At 44.7% G+C, this 26,053-nt stretch overlaps 1 protein-coding gene across 11 annotated transcripts in view; it reads right to left on the bottom strand.

Moving 5' to 3' along the window:
- The window catches only part of MYLK (myosin light chain kinase), a 247,068-nt gene that overhangs the window by 113,568 nt on the left and 107,447 nt on the right, over positions 1-26,053 (bottom strand). For all 11 annotated transcript variants that reach the window (XM_072964016.1, XM_072964017.1, XM_072964021.1 and 8 more), the window contains 5 exons: positions 17,037-17,244; positions 4,312-4,360; positions 3,213-3,378; positions 2,081-2,246; positions 294-312 (listed from right to left, as the gene is read on the bottom strand). In XM_072964016.1, coding sequence (XP_072820117.1) covers positions 294-312; positions 2,081-2,246; positions 3,213-3,378; positions 4,312-4,360; positions 17,037-17,244 — 608 coding nt within the window. The remainder of the gene's footprint in view (positions 1-293; positions 313-2,080; positions 2,247-3,212; positions 3,379-4,311; positions 4,361-17,036; positions 17,245-26,053) is intronic.

The following is a 26,053-nucleotide window of genomic DNA, read 5'->3' as shown; positions in this document are numbered from 1 at the left end:
CTCTTCCTGATGACAGCTAACTAGCACAGATACTGAGCAGAAGCTGAGAAAGATGGCAGCATTGAGTCTGCTAGAGTCTCAATACCGATGGCAAGTCTGACACAGAAACTGGATGGCGTGTTATGACAGGAAAACAAAACAAAACACCCCAAATAGAGCAATTCCCCACCAACAGTCAGTTCCCCCTCCCTATAGGACAGCTCAGAAATTCAGGGCATTTCTCAGTTATAATCCCTCTTTCCTTGCAGAGCATTTTGATTTGGAAACATGATCATCACAAAGCTGACACATACCTGTTGGTACTGTCCAAACCTGGAAAAGGGGAGAAGGCAGAATGACCATTAGTGGGATGCTTTATACACCACGAGCAGAGAGGGGCAAGATAACAGCCTCTCACTTCTGACGGAGTTCTGGCCTCACAAGCTTTCACTTTCCCCATCACTGATGGTCTCCCCCCTTCTCTCCTTTCAGCTTCCCGCTCCTGAATTTCTTGGGTTAACTGATAAACTCCTCTGAACCCTGGAGACACGGCCAAGCTCCCAGCGCTGCCCTGCGCCCTTATGGTGTTCTCTGCTGCCCTACCCTGAGCATGGGATCTCCCTGCCTCTAGTCCATAGAAGGAAACAAAAACTACTCAAGGGACAAACAAAAATAAATATCGACTGAAAACTTCAAACCCAAACAGTGTACCTTGCATGTGGCCCTCAAAAGAACCCCTCATAGTGATCATTTTTGACAAATACCTGCTTTAAAAATGTACAGGATAAGTATAATTTTATTCATTTCTTTAAAGAAAAAACATACAATATGCCATGTATTTTTTTCCTGCTACATTATTTTTTTTAATTTTATCATGGAAAATTTCAAAATACACAATAGTACAGAGAACGATATAACAGACACTGAAAGCCAACACCCAGATTAGGAAAATACCAGCATTTTGCCAATCTTATCTATCCCTTTTTGTTTTGGTTTTTTGAGGGTTTTTCTGGGAGTATTTTTAAACGAATCCCAGGCAACACACCATTTTGTCATTAAGCGCCTCAGAAGGGAACAGTTCTTTAATTCAGTGCTGGGGCAAATAAAGGGAGAGTGACTAAGACACTTCTCTCGATGACTGACAGCAGGTCCTGAGCCCGCAGTGAGTTATGAAGTCAAACTCTTTGGTCAGGCCCAGGGTTTTCCCCTTAATGGTGTACAATCAAAGGGAAAGCACCAGCATGTGCTGCCCATAATACTACTCAGGATTGTTTCATGGGACTTATTTCAGTTAAATATGTCTTTATACATATGTATGTTGCAATGTAGAATAAATTTGTTTCTGTGGGTTGTGAAAACACGTGGGCTGAAAGTGGTAAAGAGAACAAGGAGGGATATTTTCTGAGAAAAGAAGGAGACAGGGAAGAGAAAAATCACAGAAGAAACGAGGGTAAGGAAGGAGGGGGAGACAGTGAGGGTGGCTTCCCTCCCTGATCCCCACGTCCCACCCTGCTCAAGGTTCCCGCTCCAATGAAGTGGCATCAATCTCCTTCTCCATCCACACCTTGGCATTTCCAGGCTGGACATGGTAGAACCAAGGAGTATGTAAGGAGGATAAATACTCAGAGAGATTTCAAGAAAGGAGTTGTCTGGGACTGATGACTACAACAAGGAGAAGACAGGGGTCAAAAGCGATGCTGAAATGTCCAGTCCAGGGGAGATGAAGACCTAAGCTGAGGGAGCACCTGTTTGAAGGCCAAGGTGGATGACAAATTTAGGCAGGTTAAGTTTGGGGTGATGGTAAGATAGTAGCAATGTCCACTCTTCCGAAAGTCAATTAGAGATATAAATAAAAAGGGGTCTGAGCAAGAAGGAAAGGCTGAAGACAGGTGTAAGGACACAGGTGAAGCACCTTTCTCCGTGGCCATGTCTGTGCTGCTCACCCACTTCCCTTCTGATTCAAGACCCTGCCCCTGAGGACACATGAGTATGTAAGCACGACACGTGGAACACACAGATGCATATTGAACAAGAAGCTCCTCCAGGGAGGGGGGTCGCCGGGAATGGACTGCCCTGCACTAGCCCTCCCTCCACTTGATACCTTGGATGGAGAGCTCAGCCGACATGGAAGCTTTCCCCGACCCATTCACCACCAAACACGTGTACACGCCCATGTCATCTCGGCTGACCTCGTGGATTTCCAGAACTTGCATCCCATTCTTCTCAGACATAGACACACGGGCACTGGGCTGCAGGGGGATGTCTCCCTGTGGATGGCAGAGAAACTGCTCACCTTCTGGCTCAGTCCTCCTACCTCCTGCCAATCTAACTGGGAAAGACACCAGGCACGGACAGCAGGGCCCTCTGCTCTGGGCCCTGACAACACACTCAGAGAGCAGCCTTAGAGCAACTCAAGGGCCCTGACTCAGTGTACGTATGTGCTGTGGAGTTCAGTCCAGCTTAGAACAGGTGTATGGACCCTGTTTCAAAGAAGCCCTAGCTGGAGGGGGAAATCTTACCTTCCTCACTTTTGTTCTCCTTTGTTTCCCTCTTCCTTTTATCTTGTCCCAGGGTCAGTACAGGAAAGTCAGGAAATAGGTAAAAAGCATCCCATCACTGATTCTTATCCAGGAGTTCTATCTATGGAAAACCTAATCTCCCTGGCCTTGACCTCAGGTGTTCCCTATGGCTCCTCACTGCCCAGTTGACATCCACCTGTCCCCCTCCCACTGCTGCCTCCTCCCCCTCCACCGCCTTCTCCCCACTCTGCCTTGACATGGCCCAGCCCTGAATGATTTATAAAGCACTCCTACATGCAGGATTTTGAGGTAGGTGGGATTATCTCTGCCTCCTAGATAAGAAAACCGAGGTTCTAAGAGATCAAATGACTTGCCCAGCATCAAATGCTTTGTGAATCAGGGAGCTGTGGCTTGAAACCAGTCCCAGGCTGCAAATTACCCTCTCTTAGGATGGCCAGATCTGTCTTGACTTGGAAATTTCATGCTTTGAGTGTGTGGATTACAGGACATCATAGACTAAGGAGCAGAAGGAGAGTGTGCAAACAGGGACAAGAACAGGCATGGCAATCAAACACACAGAGAACCTCAAGGACCATACACAGCTGAAACAGGAGCGACTGACTGGGCAGCCAAACTCCCACTAGCCCAGGGATCTAACCCTGAAGTTCTGGGTTCCCTAGGCCTGGGCCAGAGTCAGGTTAGACAAAACCTCACCTTGAGCCATGTGACCCGTGGCTGGGGCCTGCCAGTGATCTTGCAAGAGAACCGCCCCATCTGTCCTTCTTTGACCACCGCTCGGCCCAGCTTGGTAGCAAACTTTGGTGGGCACTCTCCCCAGATGCTCGGACGGGTCTCCACTGCAGAGGCTGCAAATCTGTCCCTGGAAAGAAATCAGCAGAGACTCCAAAGCAATTAAGATCCTTTTTTCTCTGTCCCCATCCAAATCACTTAAGTTGTGGTCAGAAACCAGCAAAGGGCAGCCTTCCCAATTCTGTGCCTCAAACACATTTCTAATGCACCCTTTGGAAAATCTGTGGCACCAAAACCTACATCCTCTGCCTCCTGGGCATGCAGCTAGATTTCATTTACCAGCATCCCCTGAAGTCAGGTCTACCTGATTTCTACTGAGCTCTGGCCAAAGCCTGGATTTCAAGCAACAGACTGTAAGCAGAAGTGCTGTATGCCACTTCTAGGCTGGACCCATTAAACCTCCCCTGTGTTTTCCACGCTTTCTCTTGCCCATACTTCTGGCTAGATGCAGAGTCCTGCAGAGGATCCCAGGCCTAGGAGGTGATGAAACCACAAAACAGAAGGAGCCTGGGTCCCTGGAAGAGAATGGGAAGGTTCTCCACCTATCCAAGAATATGTGAACTGACTTTGCTTGAGTAAGAAGTAAACTTTCCCTGTGTTAAGCCATTGTGATCTGGGGGCTTGTCTGTAACAGCAGCCACTGTTACTTATCCTTACCAATATAGGTTTACTTGCCATAAGAAATCTCACATACTGATTGCCTCTTTTAAGTCTGTTTATTTAAGTCTTCTGATTATTGCCTTGATTGTTAGCAATCCCCACAGACTATGGCCATGTAGCCCATTTCCTTGGCATTTAGCAGCTGGACCAGTCAAAGGGGCTATCCATGGAGGCCACCAGGTCAGGAGGTGCTGTGTGAATGACACGTCACACCCCAAGAGACTCCCACTTTAGTTATCATAACCCAGGATGCTTCAAAGGACTTACTCCCTAGGCTGTTCTGTCAAGGCAGCAAGAAAAGCCAGTCCAGCCCTCACCCTGGGCTGAACATCCCAGAACTTACCCCAAGGCTTTGGAAACAACAGGCTGCCCATGCTTCTTCACAAAGCCCCCTGCAAGTAGGAGACAAAGAAAAAGAGGCTTGAAAAGTCCCATCTGAGCCACCAATTTGGAGCAACAGAAGTCAGAAAGAGTCAACAAGGCGGGTGGGTGAGATAAGGACGGAATAGTTCACCCTGACGGAGCCCACATCGCATCAGGCTCTAAGGTGGGCACTTTACACACATCATCACATGGATTTCCTGCAATAATTTAAGGAGGCTGGTATTACACTATCCTTCTATTTTCTAAACAGGTGAGAGAAATGAGATTCAGAGGTGAGAAATGGTCCACTTGAGTCACAGAGTCAATAATGGTGCAGGGAAGCGTCCAGGTCTGCCTGTCCTAGAACATGCCACCATTCTGCCGAGCTGTTACGTACCCCTGGACCTTCCACTTTGGGGATGATCTGTGGTGATTAGGACCTCTGCAGAAAAGGACCCCACTGAAGAGAAGAGGGGCAGATGCACACGCATCTCTCTTAGCACGTCTGTTCACGTTTGAAACCCAGTCACCATTCTATCCTTCCACTTAAGGCCCAGCAAACAGCAGCACCTGTCCTGCTGGGTGTAGCAGATCACTGGAGATGAGCTACACTTGCTCATCCTGGTGTCCTGCTGGTGTGGAGTCTGCACCAGCAGGACACCGGGCACTGCTGGTCCTGGGTGAGGTGCTGCTGTGCTGAGCAGGAAGCAGTTAAACAGCAGAGCCAGCAAGGCAGCTGGGGTCGGCTTCCTTATCCAGCTGCTGCTGCTGGGGAGAAACAGCTCATAATGTGACCGGAAAGTGACTATAAAGCAGTGGGGTGTTTTTGAGGAGTAGGGAGAGGGAGAGGAGGACATTTCTGAGATGATCTGCCTGGAAGTTGTTCTCTTTTTGCCACAAGCTGGAAGTGTTTGTAAAACCCCACCCAAGGTATGCATGGAGAGGGTGGAAGTCATTCCCTGATATCAGCAGGCAACTGCAACGGGAGATTTTGCTGGGTGCTTCCTGGAATACGGGAAACTTCCTTACATTCCAGCACTGATCACATCTGTATGAATGCATAGGAGCACAGAGATGAAGGACGAAGATCATGGCTGAGGAATTCCCTCAGCCACATCTGGTTTAAGGTTTCACCAGAACCTCAGTGAAAAAGGAATAATATCAAATGCCAGCATCACACTTACGTTGTGGTTCCATATAGGCTGGCAATTGTTGTACGTGCATTTCTGCTCAACGTAACCATTTAGTGAGCTGTGTAGAGTTCTTTCCCCACAATATGGGTTCAGTTCTTGTTATCCAGCTCTCTGTTTGAGGTTAAAAGAACTTCTAAGCTGACAAAAGAAGAGAGCTGTTCTGGGAGGACCCAATGGACAACTGCAGTCAGGATGCTGGGTCCCCTCAGACACGACCAGGGGAGCGCAAACCCAACCATTCTTGTAGGAAATATCTGAGCCAATGGGAATCACAAGCTTTAGAGACACTCTGCTCTTAGGCCAGCTCCTTCCTTTCTGCACCGCCAGTCAGAGGAAATGATGTTAAAAGCAAGAAAGAAAACTTACAAAGCTACTCTTCTTGGTCTTGTCTGCAACAGTAAAAATTGGGAACAACGTAAATGTCACACAGTAGGGAGACAAAAAGTGGTTTAGTAAAATGCACAGTTGGATATCTTATTCTGCCACCAAATTGTGTTTGAGTATATGAAACACACACATATCTTAAATAGCATATCATTTGCTCCCCAGCACACTCTGGTTGGGTCGTGAACCTCTCCACTCCACTGAGCTCCATTCCGACCACCATCTTGTCTAACCTGGTCGTTAATCCTCTTCCTCAGCTCACTCAGTAGCACTTGACACAAGGGGCCACTCCCTTTTGAAGTACTTTCTCCTCCAGGCTCTCCTGCTCTTACCAGGTTGTCTGTTCTTCTCAGCCTCCTTCCCTCTTCGAACTGAACTTGATCTCTGAGAGTGCCCTAGGGCAAAGTCTTGGGTCCTCCCTCAGTGCTATGGACTCTCCCTCAGGAGGTCAGATAGTCCCATGGCTTTAAATATCATCCGTAAACTGATAACTCCCAAACCATATCCCCACCAGAACATTCTATTTATCAGAGGTATGGAGACCAGTGCCTGGTGTATTGTAGGTATTCAAATATTTGTTAAATGAACAAGTTTTATGGAAAAAAGCGCAGCATGCAAAATTTTCTATTCAATGTGATCATAATCAGGTAAAAATAAAAATACTCAAACATAGTAAAATGACCAGAAGAAAATATATCAAAACATTCTTGCCTCTTATACATACTCTATTCCACAGAATTAGCTACACACCAATCACTAAGATTCCTGCGGGAAAAAATAGCTCTGTACAATTCACTGCACTTGTCATGCTACTATACCACTCATTTCATGTTGGAGTAAAGATGTGATAAAAATTAGACTGGTCAATGGATGAAATGGATAGACAAAATGAGGTCTACCTATACAATGAAATATTATTCAGCCACACAAAGGAATAAAGTAATGATACACGCTACAACATGGATGAACCTTGACAATTTTTGCTAAATGAAAAACGCCAGGCACACAAAAATCTATGATTCCATTTATATGAGATGTTCAGAAGAGGCAAATCCATAGAGACAGAAAACAGATGAGTGGTTGCCAGGGGCTGGGGCAGGGGGGAAGGGGAGTGACAGTTCAGTGGGTTTGGGGCTCTGTTTGGGGTGATGGAAAGTTATGGAACTAGACAGTGATGATGCGTGGACACCAATATGAATATACTTACTGCCACTGAATTGTATTCTTCAAAATGGTTAAAACGGCAAATTTTATGTTATGTGTATTTTACCACAACTAAAAAAAATCAGACTAAGCATCTATAAAACTCTTGGGAGCTGGACATCTTAATCCAAAGGCTAAAATTCCTTTACTCCTTAAAAAAAAAAAGCAAAAATATGATATTTCCTCAAAGGATAGCAAAAGAATGCTGCTTGGAGATACTTCTATATCAGAGTAAGAACAGTTCTTGGTAAGATCCAAAGGTAACATATAAAGCAGTCAGCTAAAAATGGAATTGAGAAATGCTTATTTTAATGCAAGTCAACACCAGAGACATATATCAAAGCAAAAAAGAATGTGGGCTAAAATAACTAGCAGGGTCTATTTATAGGCAAACATTTGAAGTTGCAAATTGTCAGATAAGGCAAAATTAATTTCGTGAAAGTATGAAAATCTGGCAGAACAGCTAGACTATGGAGAAAAATAAGGAGAAAGAGGATTAAGGTAGAAAAGCCAAAGATAGAAAAGTTAAGAGAATAGGTGAAGACAGGATCGAGTGAGTTAGGGGGAAAAAAGGCCAAGGCACTGAAGGTATTTAAGCAGGAATCTCAGACATTTTTCAAGGACGAGTAAAAGAGAATGCTGGCAGGTCTTCGGAGTGAAAAGTTCAACAGTGGAGACACCTCGCTCTTTTTGTCAAAGACTGAGTAGACACAGAGAATGCTGCCGAGGAGGGGAATAATGCGATCACGATGGCAAAAAGAAGAAGGGCTTCTTAAAGTGTGTGATGATCTAATTTATCATCCAAAAAGGCATGCTGACACTGAAAGGGAGAGGATTAATAATTCAGCCAGGACAACAGGAGTAAATCGGGACGGTTCCAGGAAAGCCAGAGAGCAGTCATTCCTATTTATAGGCAACTTCAAAGTAGATGTTAAGGGTTGCCTAAAATAGTGGTTCTTCACTCAACCAGAACAAATGTCCACTTTTTAAATGGGTATTTAGCAATTCCCTCTGTGCCATGCTGAATCAAATTCACTTCTAACTATCCATATATATATAATTTCAAAAAGAAAATCAATGTAAAGCCCTAACTAAAACACAAAGGAGAAATAAAAGGAAATTATAATAATATTTATCTCAGTATGTAGATGTTCATGCATGACTATTTTAATATGTAAATTTTCAGGCACACTAGATGATAAAATGAAATAGATGCTTACACTAACTCATAGGCATGTTTGGATTTAAAAGTGAATGATTACGAAACACTCTGTACAAGTAAGTCATGGAAAATGAAGGAGCACAGGTATATGGGTGGACACTAGAATAAAAAGCAGCATTAGCAATGTTATACGTCAATTATATCTCAATAAAGAGAGAGAAAAAGAAACAAGAAGGAAAAATTAATATAGTGAAAAGAAAAAGTAGTGTGAGGATAAATGTCAGAGCAGACATATTTCAAAAAAGAATGAAACAATCTTAAGAGATTGTAACATAGCAAGACAAGTTATAGACCACTGAACTAGAGGAAAGGAAAAAAAATGACTAAGTGTGGTAACAAAACAATTTTCTGCCTTGGGATGGGATCCTTGAGACCGCATCTGTGCTAAAACACTGATTCAGTCCCTATTATGCATAAGGCATCAGCTAGAGCTTCAGGAGGTAGAGCGATGTGTGTAATAAAAGCTAGAATAAACCTTGAGTCTTAAGAGAAAGGCAGATGGCTTCAAAGATGGGGGAGAGGACATCCCATAGCAAGGCCTGTTGAAGATCTTGAATTTCAATTTAAAGGTGGATCACTGAGGGTGGGAAGGGATAGACTGGGATTTCAAAATTGTAGAATAGATAAACAAGATTACACTGTATAGCACAGGGAAAAATACACAAAATGTTATGATAAATCACAGAGAAAAAAAAAAGGTGGATCACTGGAATATTAGAAGGGAGGGAGTGATAAAATCCCATCTGAATTCATTAGAAGATATTTTTTAAGAGCAATGCGGAGACTAGAGTTGGGTATGGGTGGAATCAAGGAGACCCATTGGGAATTTGCACAAGAGGAAAATGATGATGGACCAGGATGGCAGTGGAGACAGATTATAACTGGCACAGCAGGATCTGGTGACTAACTGGGGAAGGGGAGGGGAGGGGACACTGGAGAATGACGAGGTTGCCAGGATGCCCTCCTTCCCAAGGAGATGTGGGTTGTCTCCTGTCAAGGTTTCAGATGTGTCTTCCCAGGGACCACTAAAGTCATAACGTTAAAAGTTAATGGGCCTCTTAGGGTTACCAGGGGAAGAGAGGTGGGAAGGGACAAATTGGGAATTCAAGTTGTAAATACTAACTACTACAAATAAAATAGATTAAAAAGCAAATTTCTCCTGTTTAGTACAGGGAACTATATTCAATATCTTGTAGTAACCTATAATGAAAAAGAATATGAAAACAAATATATGTATGTGTATGCATGACTGAAACATCATGCTGTACACCAGAAATTGACACACTGGAACTGACTAAACTTCAATTAAAAAAAAAAAGTTAATGGGCCTCTGCCAGGGGCTGCCTGTCACTGTATAAATGGGGGCCTACTGTATTTAAACAGTTCATTCCACAGTCCCTGCTCAGGCAGGGGGCTTTAGAGTTCACTGTTGCCATCCACTCTCCCTGGAAAATAACACATGTACGTGATTCTTATGCTATGACACTCGATCACAAGGACAGTTGACCTTTGAAGAACATGGGGGTTAGGAGTGCTGACCCTACACAGTGGAAAATCCTTGTATTGCTCTCTCTGCCCCCAAAATGAAGGACTTGATATATGACTCACCCCAAGGTCCATAATCTGAAACCACTGAAAAGAATCAGGACTCAAACCCTAATTCTCTTGATTCCTCATATTGTGATCTCTGCACAAACTTTCCCCACACTTAGTTAACTTAAAGATCTGTAAAATGAAAATACAGGTACTATATTTATCGAAAAAAATCCAGGTATAAATGGACCTGTGCAGTTCAAATCTGTGTTGTTCAAGGGTCAATTGTACATCCTTCCGTAGAGGTTAAGGAGGTCATCCCAGAGCACCAAGTAGGTAATTCAGGAGTTCTATTTGGGGCTCCAGGAAATTGACACACTAAAGAACCAATTCTTCCTTGGGGGTTGAAATAAAATCCCACCACTTAGAAGACAAAATATTTCCTGGTCATTCATGAAGAAAGTAGTCATATATCTTATCCAGTGAGTTCAAAGGAGTAGTGACATGAAGTTTTATCTTGGAGGGGTGATAGTTTAATAAATTGTGGCCAGTGATCTCTCAACTGTCTTAAGTACGCTTAAGAGAAATTTAGATACTCCGCAGAGAGAAAAATCGCTGTTTCCTTTAGAGGCTTCTTTTGGAGGCCAAGACTCCCAGGCATCTGAGCTCACTTCTTTTGGGTCACTTTCCATTGTGATTCTCCCCTCAAACACCAAGCCAATTAGCGGGTATCCCCCTTAGTATTTAAGTCATAAAGACTGATTTTGTATCAAGTTATCAGAAGGGAAACAAAGAGAAATTTACCTCTGATTTGAGCTGCTCCCCACTCTGGGTCTGATGGAGTGGGAGTCACTCGCTGCAACTGCGACACAGGTGTCTGATCAGAAGCCACATGGTGGGCAAGTGCAGTGTATGGGAAGGTAATTTTAAACATTGTTCTGGAAAAATTCTTTGAATTAATAAGCAACCCATTTTTGTTGGGGGATCACACAAAATGATAGTGTATCAAAGACTAATGGAACATGTGAAAAATCTATGATCAGAATACTTGTTATAAATTCACACTTTCAGAAAAATAAAGGTAGAGTCAAAAAGATTCATGTAGCAAAAGCAAGCACATAGTAGGTCTGTCCCTCTAGCTGTGGCTAAGAGGAGTAGTTCATTTGGAGAGCCACATGCAGTATGAAAGTGGAAAGGCAATGATTAAGGGCAGAATCGTCCGTTCACACTTGGAATAGACATGACTCTAAAAACTGCCTGGCCTCATGCTCTAGACCTCCCATAGTCTTCTCCAAATCAATCCTTTAGTTTTATCTTCCACTACTCTCTACTCCTACCTGTCTACTCACCTCACCTTCCCCCCCCCAACCCAAGTACCTAATTCTACTTTTCCCTGTCCCCATCATCAGAATTACAACCTGCCATCCAAATCTGAACTAGCCAAGTCCCTCCTCTTCCAAGTGGACATCCCAGACCAGTTCAGCCTCCAGAGTCTCGTCCTCCACCAAGCTAACGGAGCCCATGTGGCAATCATTTGGCAAATAAACCTGTGCTGCCCAGTGACTGGAGCTGTGCTTTTATTTAGCTTTTAATGTGTCTGTTTTATCTGACCAGCCAGGTTCTTGCAGAAAGGATCTGACAAAGTATTTTGTCTCCCACACAGCACCACACAGTCAGTACTTCCTATACACGTCCTGATGATGATGCTTAATTGCAACATAACAATGAAACATGAGGTCAAGAAAGTCAGTCTCTTAAGAGTGATAACCAAGTCTTGTTGCTCTTTGATCCCAGCACAAAGTTAGCCCATGCGATAAAGTCTGATGAATGAAGAAGAGGCTAGAACTATAAGCAACGGGGAAAGGGCTGGAGGCGGAGCTGGGAGAAGGGGGTGGAGGAGTAAGAGATAGGAAGAAAAGTCGGCAGCATCAAGGGTAAAGGCTGGGCCAGCAAGGGGTACTGGTATATATTTTGGAGAGAAAAAGAGACAGAGGAAAAGTGGAAGGTGAAAGCAAAAGAGGGAAGGGAAAAGGAGAATTGGAAGTCATTCTTCAAGAACAGAATGAGACCAAGTCATTGTCATCTAACACCTCCATATAGCAAATAAATGAGGCTTCTGCCAAGGCAGTCTTGACATGCGGTTGTTTCACAGCAAAGAGACTAGTGGGCAAAAGAATAATTTTTGTCTCTACCACGTTTATATTGTTCACTTTGATGAGACAGAAAAGGACAAAAACTCAGAGCATTCTAAGATTCTGACTAGACAAGAAAAAAAAGTAGGGCATATGCCCCTAAAAAGAAAAAAGGAGTCACCAGGGGGCGTAACAGACTGAAAGAGTTTATAAAGAATACAAATGTGGAATATAATTATGCGTCTTTAAGAAGGTAGAAAATTTAGATACAGGAAAACAGTACAAAAGGAATAAGAGAACAACAAAAGGAAAAAAGAATCATGACAGACGATCCTGAGGAATACTTTAAAACTCCACCAATATAAACAGACATGGGCTCAAAATACGAAATGTCATCAATCCAGTCCAAGGTGAAAATAAAAGGGATCTGAGAAATCTATCCCTGACAAAGTGAAGTAGCAAAAAGATGGCAGAGAAGCATTTCCTACAAATTCAAAACCACCAGAGAAAGCTGGTGTCAGTGGCACCAGGACAGCTAGGCTAGTGGTCATTAGGGCGCCTCTTCTCCCTGAAATCCCACGACATGGGGTCACTCTCTCTTCTGCTGTCCCTCCCATTCTAGTTGGCCTGACACCTGGCTCTCTCTCACACATGGTCAGGGAGCACTTAGTTCTACTACAAAAGTTGTATTTGTTTCCTATTTATAGCCTCTCTTCTGGAGGAGAAAGAAAGCTCCAAGAAGGCAGGATCCCTGTCTGAACTGCTCTGCTCTACCTCCAGTTTCTGACGCAGAGAGGTGGATGGAGCTACGGACGGTTCACTCTTTGCTCCTGGGAGACATTTCAGGATGAGGGGACATGTCTTTGCTCTTCAACAGAAACGAAAGTGGTGGCCTCGGAACCTGTCACCTCCAGGGGAGGCAGCTGGGGAAAGAATCCCACAGGATGGAGGTGAAGGAGGCATAATTTGCATAAAGGAGAGAGTATGTAATAGAAGAAGGAGTGACGGCTAAGGCTGGATCCAGAAAGGAGTGGGGGGAACTAGCTCTTTGTCCCTCCTATTTATTTACTTCAAAGAAAACTTCCCAAGAGGAGGGAGCCCCTGGCTAAATCTATTCCCCAGAGAATACATATTCATTATTTTTAAAGTTCATTTATTTATTACTTTTTAATTGTTGCATTTTTATGCAGAGTGGTTAATGACTTGGAATTTATTTTTCAGAGATGAAAATGAACTTTAAGCACTTCCTCTGAAACTATTGCTCTTGCTACTCCTCTTCTCCTAGAACAACCCTTCATTTCTCAACATCACTTTTAAAGCTCTACTCACCGCCTGGGGCACCAGACATGTTGATTGTGGCTAGGGTACCCATGTAATCTATTATCCAAAGTGGGACTCTTTCGAAAGTCAAAGGAGGCTCTATTTATAATTACATTGGCAGAGCAGGAACATGGGGATAAATGGTCACCCTAATGACACCTGCTGTGACCATGGGCCTGCAAAAGGACAACCACCTGGCAGCCACGTCTTATGCTCATTACCTCACCCTGTACCACTGCAGACTGCACCAGTTGAGGCACCTGTCCTAAGGGTTACCAATCCCAGTCTTGCCAGCAACACGAGTAAGGACTGAATACAGGTTAGTTATATTATACCTGACTCAAACGGAAACTTCAGCTCTTTCTGGGTTTGGGGTCTTCCAGCTTTTGGATTGAAACCACATCATCAGCTGTCCAGATTCTCAGGGTTTACAACTTGGACTGGACCTACACCATCCGCTTTTCTGGGTCTCCAGCTTGCTGGCTAAAGATCTTGGGACTTTGTCAGCCCCCACAACCATGAGAGCCAATTTATTGTAATGAATCTCTCTCTCTCTCTCTCTCTCTCTCTCTCTCTCTCTCTCTCCTGACCCTAACACAGCAGGGACAGGCACTAGCCCACTGGTTCTCAAAGTACTGGACCCAGTATGCATTAGTATCAGCACCACTAGGAAACATTTAGAAATGAAAATTCTTGAGCCCATCCCAGATCTACTAACTCTGGGATGTTTCTTGGCCCTGGGGACCAAAGGAAGTTAGAGGGGGAAGCTTCCTTCTCCACTTCCCATGCAAGGATTTCCCTCTGCAAGTAGTTCTCAGGATGTTAATACCAGGTTTGAGTATCACGAGGCTACCATTTATTGGGTGCCTATTATTCGCCAGTGCTGCACTGATCCTTACACAACCCCAGAGGGCAGCCATTAGCTCCTGTTTAGGGAAAGAGAATTAAGGTTTGGAAAGTTAATTTCCCCATAGTAAGAAACCAGTGGAGCTAGAATCCAAGACCATGTGACAATACCACATTCTTAACTTGACCATTAGAAGCGTCAAAAGGCTCCACATAAGAATCATTCTCTTAATTCCAGAACCGCTGCTCTTTCCAAATAAGAAGCATAAGTAAGAAGCATAGTACAGAGAGCTGGCGAGAAGCAGGGGGGGATGCTGGATTCCCTTTGTAAGAGTTTGGGCTAGCCTGGCCCAGTCAACAATTCATCCATGGCAGAAGGGGCCAGAGTGAATCCTTCCTGGCCTATGGTGTATGGGGTGGGCCCAAACCACACATCGGCTTAAACTGGCCTTTGACGCAGGAGTAGAATGTACATGGGGCCGTTCACACTTAAAGGGGCTGCAGCCTTTAGGTCATTCTCTCCTCAGGTTAGAAGGCATACAACATCTTCAATGGTCTCCCCAAATTAAAACCAAAGGGGAAGGGGCAGGGTCAAAAGCCTCATCCTTCTCTCATTCTGATAGAGTTCTCCTGCCTTCTTCCCTCTCTACTGCCCCGAGTACCACGACCTACTAAAACTCTTCCTTCTTAGTTGAGACATCAGATCTAACGTCCTTACTGATGGGAACTAAAAAACAGTTTTACTATGACTTGGGTTTTATATACTTCTCTTGCACTCCTAACCCACTCCATTCCTCTAACATGGATCATAGAAAACAAGGGCTAGCCAGGCTTTAGGGACCACTGAATTCAAACCTTTTACCCTGCAGAAACAGAGATCCAGAGTTTAAAGTCACACATCTGATTGGCAAAAGTTGGGACCAGAAACTTGGAACTCTGATGCCCTGTTTCCCCAGCTCCAAATAGAAAATCAGACAAGGGGTGTTACAGACTAAAACTGTGCGTCTCCACACAAGTTGAAGCTCTAACCCCCAGTGTGACTGTATTTGGAGACAGGGCATGTAAAGAGGTGACAAAGATTCAATGAGGTCATAAGGAGGGGCCCTCATCCAATAGGGCTGGTGCCCTTATAAGAAGAGGAAGGGGCACCAGAGCGCTTCCTCTCTACCATGTGAGGACACAGCAACAAGGTGGCTGTCTGCAAACCAGGAGGAGAGCCTTCACTAGAAACCAAACCCTGCTGGACCTTGACCTTGGACTTTCAGGCTCCAGAACTATAAGAAAATTAATTTCTGTTATTTAAGTCATGCAGTCTGTGGTATCTCGTTATGGCAGCCTGAGCTGACTAATATAAGGGGATCTGTGGGCCTCACCTCAAAGTTCAGGCACTGAGAAGTGCAAGCTGCAGGGGAGACCGGAACTGGCCGAGATGAGGGCCATTCAGAGACTCTGACCAGGGGCCACTTTCCACGTGGAATGCCCTAACCCACAGGCACTTGAAGGTCATTAAAAGGAATGAGTCACTCAGTTAAAGAATTTCGGGAAAGCATCCAAACTATGCACATTCTGTTCTGTGAAACAGCCAGCCTGTCCTTCCTCGATGCAGGCAAACAGGAAAAACATTGGCCCAGGTGCACCTCACCCCATTCTGGAACCTTCCCTGGCACATAATGTCCCCTGAAAACCAGGTTGGGAGATTGTTTTCTGAGAGAGAAGAAAATGAGTCTGACCCTCTGGTTTATAAGCCCTTAGAAAGGCCTGGAAGGGAGGGGGAAACCTTGTCACACTTCTGAGGGTCTGACAGGCCCCCATGTCATTTCAGACATCAAGCCTTTAATCAGCAGCCAGTGGCCTGAGATGGCAATATTCTCACCAGTGGGGCAGCTTCAGCAAGTGGGAGATACACTGGCAGCTTCCCCCTCTAACTTCCTTTAGTCAAATGTTTTTCCTGGAACTTATAAAGTTAACAAAGTTAATAGAATTTTTTTAAGTACAAAGGAGGGAAAAAAAAAGAAAAAGTAACTACTCAGTGTTAACACACTGGTATGTTTATCTCCTATATATTTTTCTGAGCTTTACAAAGTTTTTTATGGTGAGCATGTATTACTTTATAATTAAGATGATAAACATTGTTCATTCTCCAAGTAATTCAGTATCTGGCATGAGCCAGGAAGTTTTCTAGACGCTGGAGATAAGCGGTAACCAGGATAACATCCCCCTTCTCCTAGAGCTTCCAGTTACTGGTCGGGGGTAGAGGAGATCATAAAAAGGGAGACAGTGATTGCCCTAGAAGAAAAGTTCAGGTGTTGTGGGAGGATGGGAAGTCCTGGGGATGGGGTGGTCAGAGGGGATTCTCTAAGGAGGGAAGGTCCCTCCGAGGAGCGGAGACCTGAAGAAAGTGAGGGGAGAAGTCAGGGGCAGGGCTGCGGGAAGAACTCTTCTTTACTCAGGGAACAGCCTTGTGATGGCCCTGAAGCCTTGCACCAGACGAGCAGAGGGCCAGCTGGACTCCAGGGGAGTGATCAGGATGAGGAGCGGAAGGGGATGGGTCTGGAGAGCCAGGCCAGGGCCAGAGTGGGCCGGGCTTTGTAAAGCCGTGATGAGGAGTCCCATCTCAGTCTGTGTGCAGGGAAGCCTAGGCAGGGCTGGAGCAGGAAAGTAATGTGGTGTGTAGCATGACAGTATCTCCTGGGAGGCCTCCCTTGTGCCAGGGACCACATTTCCCCCATCAGATTAAAAGGCCCTGAGTTCAGGCATGAGTGTTCTTTCTCTTGTGGGTTCCTCTGCCGAGAGAGGGCTGAAGCAGGAGCCGCAGGCCATGGGGAAACTGATGGCTCATCTGTCCCCAGAGCTTTCACCTCCTGGGACTCACCTTCTACCGTTAACTCCACTGTCACCTGGCGGGCACCACTACCATTGGTGGCTTCACAGGTGTACTTTCCCTTGTCCTCCTCCTGGACAGCATGAATCACAAGGCTGAAAGTCCCCCGGGTACCACAGTCCAGCAGGAAGCGGCCCCCACCGGTGATGGGTTGCCCGTTTCTGTGCCACGTCACCTGGGGCTCTGGGTAACCCCGGACCTTCAAGGAAAAGAAGAAAGGTTGAGAGCTTGTATGTACAGAGTATTCCCCACGTGTCAGGTACTGTTCTGGGTGCTATGCATGTGCTAACTCATTTAATCCTCATAACAAGTCTTGAAGCAAATACTACTTTCATCTCCATTTTGGAGATGAGGAAATTGGTAGTTTGGGTAGATTTCTCAAGGTCTTGAAGGTAGAAAGTGGTAAAGTCAGGCATCCTGGCTTCAGAGCCCATCACACAAGTGTCTCTCAAGCGTGGCTGCATGATTACAATCACCAGGGGGAGATTTAAAGCAGTAATAGTGCCCAGGCCCAACGCTGGACCAACTAAGTCAGAATCCCAGGGGTGGGGACTGAGCATAGGGATTCTAGCCCAGTGCTTCCCACTCTAACATGCAAATGAATCACTTGTTAAAATGCAGGTTCTGCTTCTATAGGGCTGGGGTGGGCTTGAGAGTTTGCAGTTCAGACAGGCTCTCAGATGATGCTGATATTTCTGGTCCCTAGATCCCACCTCGAGTAGCAAGTTTCTCGACCTGAGCTGCCCCGTTTGGCAGCCACTGAGCACTTGAAATGTGGCTGGTCCTAACTGAGTTGCACCGTAAATGTAAATTATACACGGGGTTTTGAAGAATTCAAAAAGATGAATTCTTGAAAAAAGAATGTAAACTATCTTGGTAATTTAAAAATACTGGAGGGGGAGTTGTATAGCTCAGTGGTAGAGCATGCACAAGGTCCTGAGTTCAATTAAATTTGACATATTGGGTTAAATAAAATATATTGTTAAAACTAATTTCAGTGGTTGCCTTTCTCTTTTTTAATGTGGTTACTAGGAAAGGTACAGCTACATACATGCCTTGTTTGGTGTTTCTATCAGGCAGTGCTGCCCTAGAGCCCTCTTTCTCACAGAGTTAGCAGCTAACATCTGTTGAGTGCTAAGTGTTAAGCACTTTTCTAAATATTTAACATATCTAAGCCTCATAGCAACTTGTTCAGAGAGAAGAAATTTCCCCAAAGAGGGGAAAATGAAGAGAGAGATTTTCCAAGAAAAGAAATCACTCTGAGTTTCAGAGAAAGTTCCCTAAGGGCCCTCAAACCCCTGAAACACAACAGGCCTGTCAGAATGGACTCATCTTCAGAGGGGCCAGGGCTCAGACTGGCCAATCAATGCACAGCCTGGGACCCAGAATTGGGGGACTTTAGCACAGGAAAAGCACAGAAGACATCACAGAAACTTCCCAAGAAAGAAGCTGCTTGCATTACATATAGGTAGGAGCAGCAGCTTTTACTCACTCCCAAGATAAAAGAGCATGACCATCAAAGACCTAGAGTTGCCAAAGCGTTACTGAAGAGAAAGAAAGAGGCTGGAGGAATAACTCTCCCAGACTTCAGACAATACTATAGAGCTACAGTCATCAAGACAGCATGGGATTGGTACAAAAACAGACATATAGACCAATGGAACAGAATAGAGAGCCCAGAAATGAACCCACAAACTTTTGGTCAACTCATCTTCAACAAAGGAGGCAAGAATATACAATGGAATAAAGACAGTCTCTTCAGCAAATGGTGTTGGGAAAACTGGACAGCAGCATATAAAACAATGAAGCTAGAACACTCCCCTACTCCATACACAAAAAATAAACTCAAAATGGATCAAAGACTTAAACATAAGACAAGATACAATAAACCTCCTAGAGGAAAATATAGGTAAAACATTATCTAACATACATCTCAAAAATTTTCTCCTAGTAGAAATAAAAGCAAGAATAAACAAATGGGACCTAATGAAACTTACAAGCTTCTGCACAGCAAAGGAAACCATAAGTAAAACAAGAAGACAACCTACGGAATGGGAGAAAATTTTTGCAAATGAAACCGACAAAGGCTTGATCTCCAGAATATATAAGCAGCTCATATGACTTAATAAGAAACAACAAACAACCCAATCCAAAGATGGGCAAAAGACCTGAACAAGCAATTCTCCAAGGAAGACATACAAATGATCAATAAGCACATGAAAAAATGCTCAATATCACTAATTATCAGAGAAATGCAAATCAAAACTACAATGAGGTATCACCTCACACCAGTCTGAATGGCTGTCATTCAAAAATCCACAAATGACAAATGCTGGAGAGGCTGTGGAGAAGGGGGAACCCTCCTACACTGCTGGTGGGAATGCAGTTTGGTGCAGCCACTATGGAAAACAGTGTGGAGATTCCTCAAAAGACTAGGAATAGACTTACCGTATGACCCAGGAATCCTGCTCCTGGGCTTGTACCCAGAAGGAAATCTACTTCAGGATGACACCTGCACCCCAATGTTCATAGCAGCACTATTTACAATAGCCAAGACATGGAAACAGCCTAAATGTCCATCAACAGATGACTGGATAAAGAAGAGGTGGTATATTTATACAATGGAATACTACTCAGCCATAAAAACTGACAATATAACACCATTTGCAGCAACATGGATGCTCCTGGAGAAAGTCATTCTAAGTGAAGTAAGCCAGAAAGAGAAAGAAAAATACCATATGAGATCGCTCATATGTGGAATCTAAAAAACAAAAACAAAAAAACAAAGCATAAATACGTAACAGAAATAGACCCGTAGACATAGAATACAAACTTGTGGTTGCCAAGGGGGCGGAGGGTGGGAAGGGATAGACGGGATTTCAAAATTGCAGAATAGATAAACAAGATTATACTGTATAGCACAGGGAAATATACACAAGATCTTAAGGTAGCTCACAGAGAAAAAAATGTGACAATGAATATATATATGTTCATGTATAACTGAAAAATTGTGCTGAACACTGGAATTTGACACAACATTGTAAAATGATTATAAATCAATAAAAAATGTTAAAAAAAAAAGATAAGAGAGCATGGATACGATTGAAGCAAATTCTGAATTTGCTGGATGACCCCAAACTGCATTTACAAAGAAATCCTTCAATGGCCTACAGCAATATTCCTCTTCACACACCTCAGCAAGGTCAGAGAGAATGCTTTACCAGCATGTGGAAGAAAGGGGAGGCGAGGTGGCTGTGTAGTCATGCCTGGGCCATTGCAGTCTCACCAAGCACATACATCCTATCTGAGGGTGGTGGTGTTGAAGGGGACCACGGTCATATTATAATGTATGTCTATTATAATATGAAACAAAATGTTAACACTGGTTGTCTCTGGGTCTCTCCTGTTTTCCTTTTACTTAACTATCATTTTCTGATATTTCTGCAAATGCCTGGCTTTGGTAAAAGAAAAAAAATTCAAATGAAAATGTGCTCCTTTTATATTAGCATGTCTGTGTAATGAATGTATAACAACCATTCATTAATTTGCGGAGGCCCTCAAGATACTTAAATCTAGAAATGGAAATTAAAGTGGCATACAAACAAACATTATGCATGTTTGAAGGTGGCGAATGCCATGTATCCATATAAAACACATCATCTTGTGGCATTATTCTGGCCCAAAGTTTCATGCAAAGGAGTATCAGACAACCATCCTATTAGAGCATTCTTTTTCCCTGTGAAAGCGTATTTTCCCAAAACAAGTGAGAAAAGAAACTCTTTCCTACAGAAGGAAGCCCCTTAGAAGTCTGCTCAGGTAGTGAATTTGCAAATTGTCATTATTTTCTCCTTCACCTCTTTAGGCAAGGCCAGCCTAACCTCCAGAAGATGATCAGATAGCCTTCTGTCATCAGCTTCAGAGAAAGGGAGTGCAGAGCCCTAGGACTGGGAGGAGATGAATCATTAACTTCCCCAAAGGCGTTCTTGGCATTCCACTGGCAAGTACTCTGGCCCCCTGCAGCAGTGCCAACTCTGTGGCCATCAAGGCCTGAGGCATCAATGATTAACTGGGGACGCTGCAAGTGTTCCCGACCTCAGGGACATAGGTCCTTCTTCCCCTTTCCATTTTCCTTTTCCTTTTATTTTCTACATACATTTACATTTCCCTCCACCCCACACCACCAAATTTACCTCCTAAGTGCCCTTACAGACCAAAATAAATATCCAGGTATTTTTAAATATGCTGAAACTGGCACCACTTAGGAAGCTGCAGTTTGCAATGGACTTCTGCACAGCCTGAGTCTGAAGCAAATGCAGGAATTTCTGTGACCTTTTTCCATTCCAAGGTCTGAATGATTTGCAGCTCCAATTCTTATCCTCCCAATATGGAAAAACTGGTTCAGCCACTACCTAACTGTACCTAAAAATTATTCAACTTCAAGTATTTCTTATTGTCTGCCCACTATCCTGGGCTTCTAGGTGGGGAAAGAAGAGAAGCCTGAATGAACATCTCTGTGTGCGTGACAATGGCCCTGCCCTCCCTGGACGCCTTATCTGCCTTCATCATGGGCCTTCAGCCAAGAAGCCACAGCTGGGATTCAGCCTAGTCTAAAACCACAATAAAAACCCAGTGATACTTTAGTTCTCAGAGGGCTTCCACATACAGAATCTTACTTGATTCTTGTGACACAATAAGGGAGGTGTCCTGGGTCGGATTCCCCAGAAGCAGACCCTGAGATAAGGATTCAGGAGCCCTACCTGTGACCCCTTAGCCGACACTCACAGCAGCTGGGCATGGGTGGAGCAGCCTGGTGAAGGGCGTCTGGGTGGGGCACCAACAGTGTCCGTGACAGGATGCAAAGCCAATCAATCATATTACTGAGCCCAGAGAGCTGAGGAAAGAGACCTAGGGAAGTGGGTGATTTGCCAGTGATCTCACATGGCAAATTAAGTGGCAGATCTGGGATCACAATGTTGGTCTCCAAGTTGAGTAGTTGTCTCTGTGCCTCATTGTAAATTCATGTCTTTGGTGAGGCAAATACTGTAGAACCCAAAGCATTGATAAGTGCCTATCTCTAATAGACCCTAAATATCCTCTAGGTTAAAGTAGTATCTGCTCCCACTTTGGGAAAAAGCCAAAGGGCTCACAAAAGTTATGGCCATGCCATGAGCAAGTCTTGGGCCGTTTCCTTAGAATAACAGGAGGCTGGTGCAATAGACTGAATGTGTCCTTCCACAATGCACGTTGAAATCCTACCCTTCAATGTGATTATATTAGGAAGTGGGGCTTTTGGAAGTGACTAGGTCATGAGGGTGGAGCCCCCATGAATGGGATTAGTGCTTGTATAAAAGTGGGCCCAGAGAGCTCTCTCTCTCCTTCTCCCATGTGAGGACACAGAGAGAAGGCTGGCCAGCTATGAACCAGGAAGCAGGACCAGACACTGAATCTGCTGGTGCCTTGATTTTGGACTTCCCAGACACCAAAACTGGGAGAAATGAATTTCTGTTGTTTAAACCATCCAGTCTGTGGTATTTCTGTTATAGCAGAAATACCCCAAGGTCTAAGACAGATTAAGGATGGGTACCAGGCGGCTGCCCAAGACACCCCCAGGAGGGTCATGTGGAACCGAGAGGACAGACAGTGTAAGAGCTGGACCTGAGTCCTGTGTCTGGCTCTGCTTCCCAGCCTCTTCAGGTTGTGATTTCCTCCCTTCATTGGAGAGAAAACAGCTCTTGAGATCTCAGGTGCCTTCCATCCCTGAAGTAGTCTGGTTCTAAACAGTGACCCACTTAGCTCCTGGCGGGAGATACTTTCCTCTCCTCAGTCTCCTCTGGGCCCAGCCCACAGCCTTAATACCCTCTAACCCTCCATAAGGGGAAACCAAGTGACCACAAGGAGAAATCATTATGAACATGAGCAGGCGGTCCTGACTTCTCACCAGAATGAGGTTTTGGAAATGGCCCCGAAGAGGGTCATGCTATGGAGAATCATATTTTTGCCACAGGAACCACATTTAATTGGAGGTTGTGTTCTTGAACAAAAGCCCGGGAGCAAATAAATCAAGGGCATAACCGACAACGTGCCATAAAAATAAAGATACAACAACCATAAACCCTGTAGTAGTTTAAAATAGTCAAACTGGGCTCCAGCACGTAGAATGTCCTCAAGAACCTCGATGGCCTCGAAAGGCCTCTAAAAGGAATGGGGCTCATCTGCGTGTGTTGGACAGCAAGGGGAAAGCTGGGCTGCAGGCGGGCAGCTGTTCGCTGCCACATTAAACCTGCCTGTTGTGCTGGAGAGTCTGTAGGACCTGGTGCTGTCTTGAGATCTACTTAATGATGGAAAGTAAAACCTTCTTAAGAGCATGCCATCTCTTGGTTTTTCTCTGACGTGTGTGTAGGGCTTTCAGTCAATTCCAGGTTGCCCGGGCGAGGCTCCCAGAGCGGAAGCCCAGAGCAGTGCCAGCTTCCCCGGTCACCACACCCCCTACAAGACTTAGAGCAGCACATCTGCTTTCTTAGCTTCGGTGAGCGGTAGAAAGGGGGTGAGGGTGCTGTTTTGATGATCTCCTGCATGTCTTTTGTTCCTGGGTGGGCCTGTCCCTGTTTGCACACTGCAAGCCCTCACAGCTGCAGCGCAGAGCTGGGCAGGAGATGAAACAGAGGCTCTGCCCACGTCAGAGGACGGAAACCAAAAGGAGAGAAACCAGGATTATCCTAAGGCCAGGGGGAAAGAAGACTGCCCAGCAGGATACTGCAGAGTTAGAGAGATATACAAAGAAGCTGAGAGCAGTGAGCTGAGAAATCCTTATGGCCAGGAACAATAGACCAGAGGGCTGTCAATATGTCTTTGCCTGAATCCTGTTGAGTGACTAAATCGATGCTGAGCCCGAAGGATGCAACATTAAGGAAACCTATCAGACAGATGTCTCTCCAAAGCTGGACAAAGCTGATTCTGCAACACGATTGTCTACACACTTACTCTGATTTCTTGTAGCACATCACCCTGAACTCTTTCCCCTGTTTCAAGGCAGCTTCTTCTATAGTGAATACATTCTCCTATGATAAATCACTAGACCATGCTTAGTGATTTAAAAACTGAAAAACAACAGGAAGTAAACCAATAGTGCTGAGGAATCCTCTGCCCCATCTCCAAGATAAACTCACCCAGATAACAAGTGGACACAGATGCACAGAAAGGAGAATTAAAACATTAACACCCCAAGCAATTTAGACCACAAACAATGCCTGTGAAACTTACATCATGGGTCTATTATGAAGGTGAAGAGTGAAGGGTGAGCCAGGGGCATGGCATGACCGAGCTGAAGGGCCTGGGTCTGTGTCAGCAACTGGCACCCAGCCCATTGGACAGGCAGGGGCTTAATTAAGGCTTTAAATAAGCCCGTTACCAACAGTCAAAGGCCTTAACGGAACCCACAGAATCCACTGGGAAGAGATCATACCAGCTAAAAACAGCAATTAGTGAGAGGCTTAAAGTGCTGGACGCTCCCGGCCCTAAAGTCTAAGTTGGGAAACAGCGAGGACAGAAGTGATTCCATAAAAAACAAAAGCAGAATGTAGAGAACCATTCCTCAGTCTGGCCCAGCGAAGGCCTCCTGGGTCCTCAGGGACAGATGCTGAAAGTCTCTCTTTGGGAACAGCCACTCTCATTTTCTAGGGCAAGTTTCTTCTCCTCTGGCCCAAGACACAGATACCCTCGCACATCTGTATCTATAAGCCTGAGAAGTTCTGGGTTCTCCCCATGAGAGCACGAGGCAGGTTATAGCTTGGCAGCCTTGGGTTACGCCTCAGGCCCTTTAGAATCTTTTAAACAAAAAAATCGATTTCCTTTTATCTAGCCAAAGCTTATCCATGCATGCAACCCGTGGATTCCCTTTTTTCCAGTTTTTCCAAATTCAGAGTTTTCCTATAAAAACAAGCCTTTCTGTTTGAACTCCAGTCCCTGTGGGATGGCAGTGGGATTCCAGTCTTACTGGGAACTTCTCTACACAAAGTCCTGAGTGCTGGCTTTACCCCCTCTCGTGACCGCTTCCAAGGACATGGCATCTCCAGCTGGGTAGGCTGGCCTGGGAGCTCACTCTCCAGTTTCTACTGTCAAGCTGAGATACACTCTCAGATATATTAAAATATTAATAAGACACATGTGGTATCATAGAAGTTTAACAAATCAGTGCTGTGGCTTAGTTTTGTTTGATTCACTCAGGATCTCCTGCCCACCGTTTCCCGGGTAAGATCCCCCTCCACTCACGGATGCATGGTGGAGATGCATCAGTCAGCTGCCTCCTGACCAAAATGCTCAGCCTCCCAGAATGGGCATATGATCCAAGCCAGCCAATCAGAGCTCTTTCTTGCAATTTCAGTTAGAATAAAGGGAGAATGAACTCTCTTCGCAGGGATCCCAAACTGAGAAGATGTAAGCCTAAAGTTATCTGTTCACAGCCATCCTCTCTCATCCCCACCCCGTTTTCTTGCCTCCACCTAAGAGAAGAAAGCCATTTGCAGAATAAGACATCACACAGTGAAAAAGAGATGGAGGCACGGCCAGGTAGAACCATGGTGGACTCAGGATCAACTTGGTTATATAAGACAATACATTTCTTTTGCTTAACCCAGAAGGAGTTGGTTTCTGTCACTTGCAAACATGAGTCCTGACTGATTCAGGAAGGTGTATGGCATCTGGAATCAGACAGACCTGTGTGTGGATGCAGGCTGCACCAATCACTCATTGCCTGACCTTGGACAAGTCACTTAGCTTATGTGGCCCTCAGTTCACACAACCGTAGATAGGATGATGTCAGTATCCACTTCCATGGACAAGTTTATGATCGAATGAGATAGTAAGTGTACAATAGCACATTCATAAATTCTAAAGGTTAGGTCCTCTGTCTCTTCTTTTCTTCAAAGTCATAATTCCTTATTATAAGGTACCTTAGAATCCACTCAGCTCCCAGCTTTGTTAACAGTGTGAAACTGTTTCTGCCCTAAGAA

Source organism: Vicugna pacos, chromosome 1 (assembly GCF_048564905.1).
Source record: "Vicugna pacos chromosome 1, VicPac4, whole genome shotgun sequence".
NCBI classification, from domain to species: domain Eukaryota; kingdom Metazoa; phylum Chordata; class Mammalia; order Artiodactyla; family Camelidae; genus Vicugna; species Vicugna pacos.
This window is presented reverse-complemented; position numbering and strand designations above follow the sequence as displayed.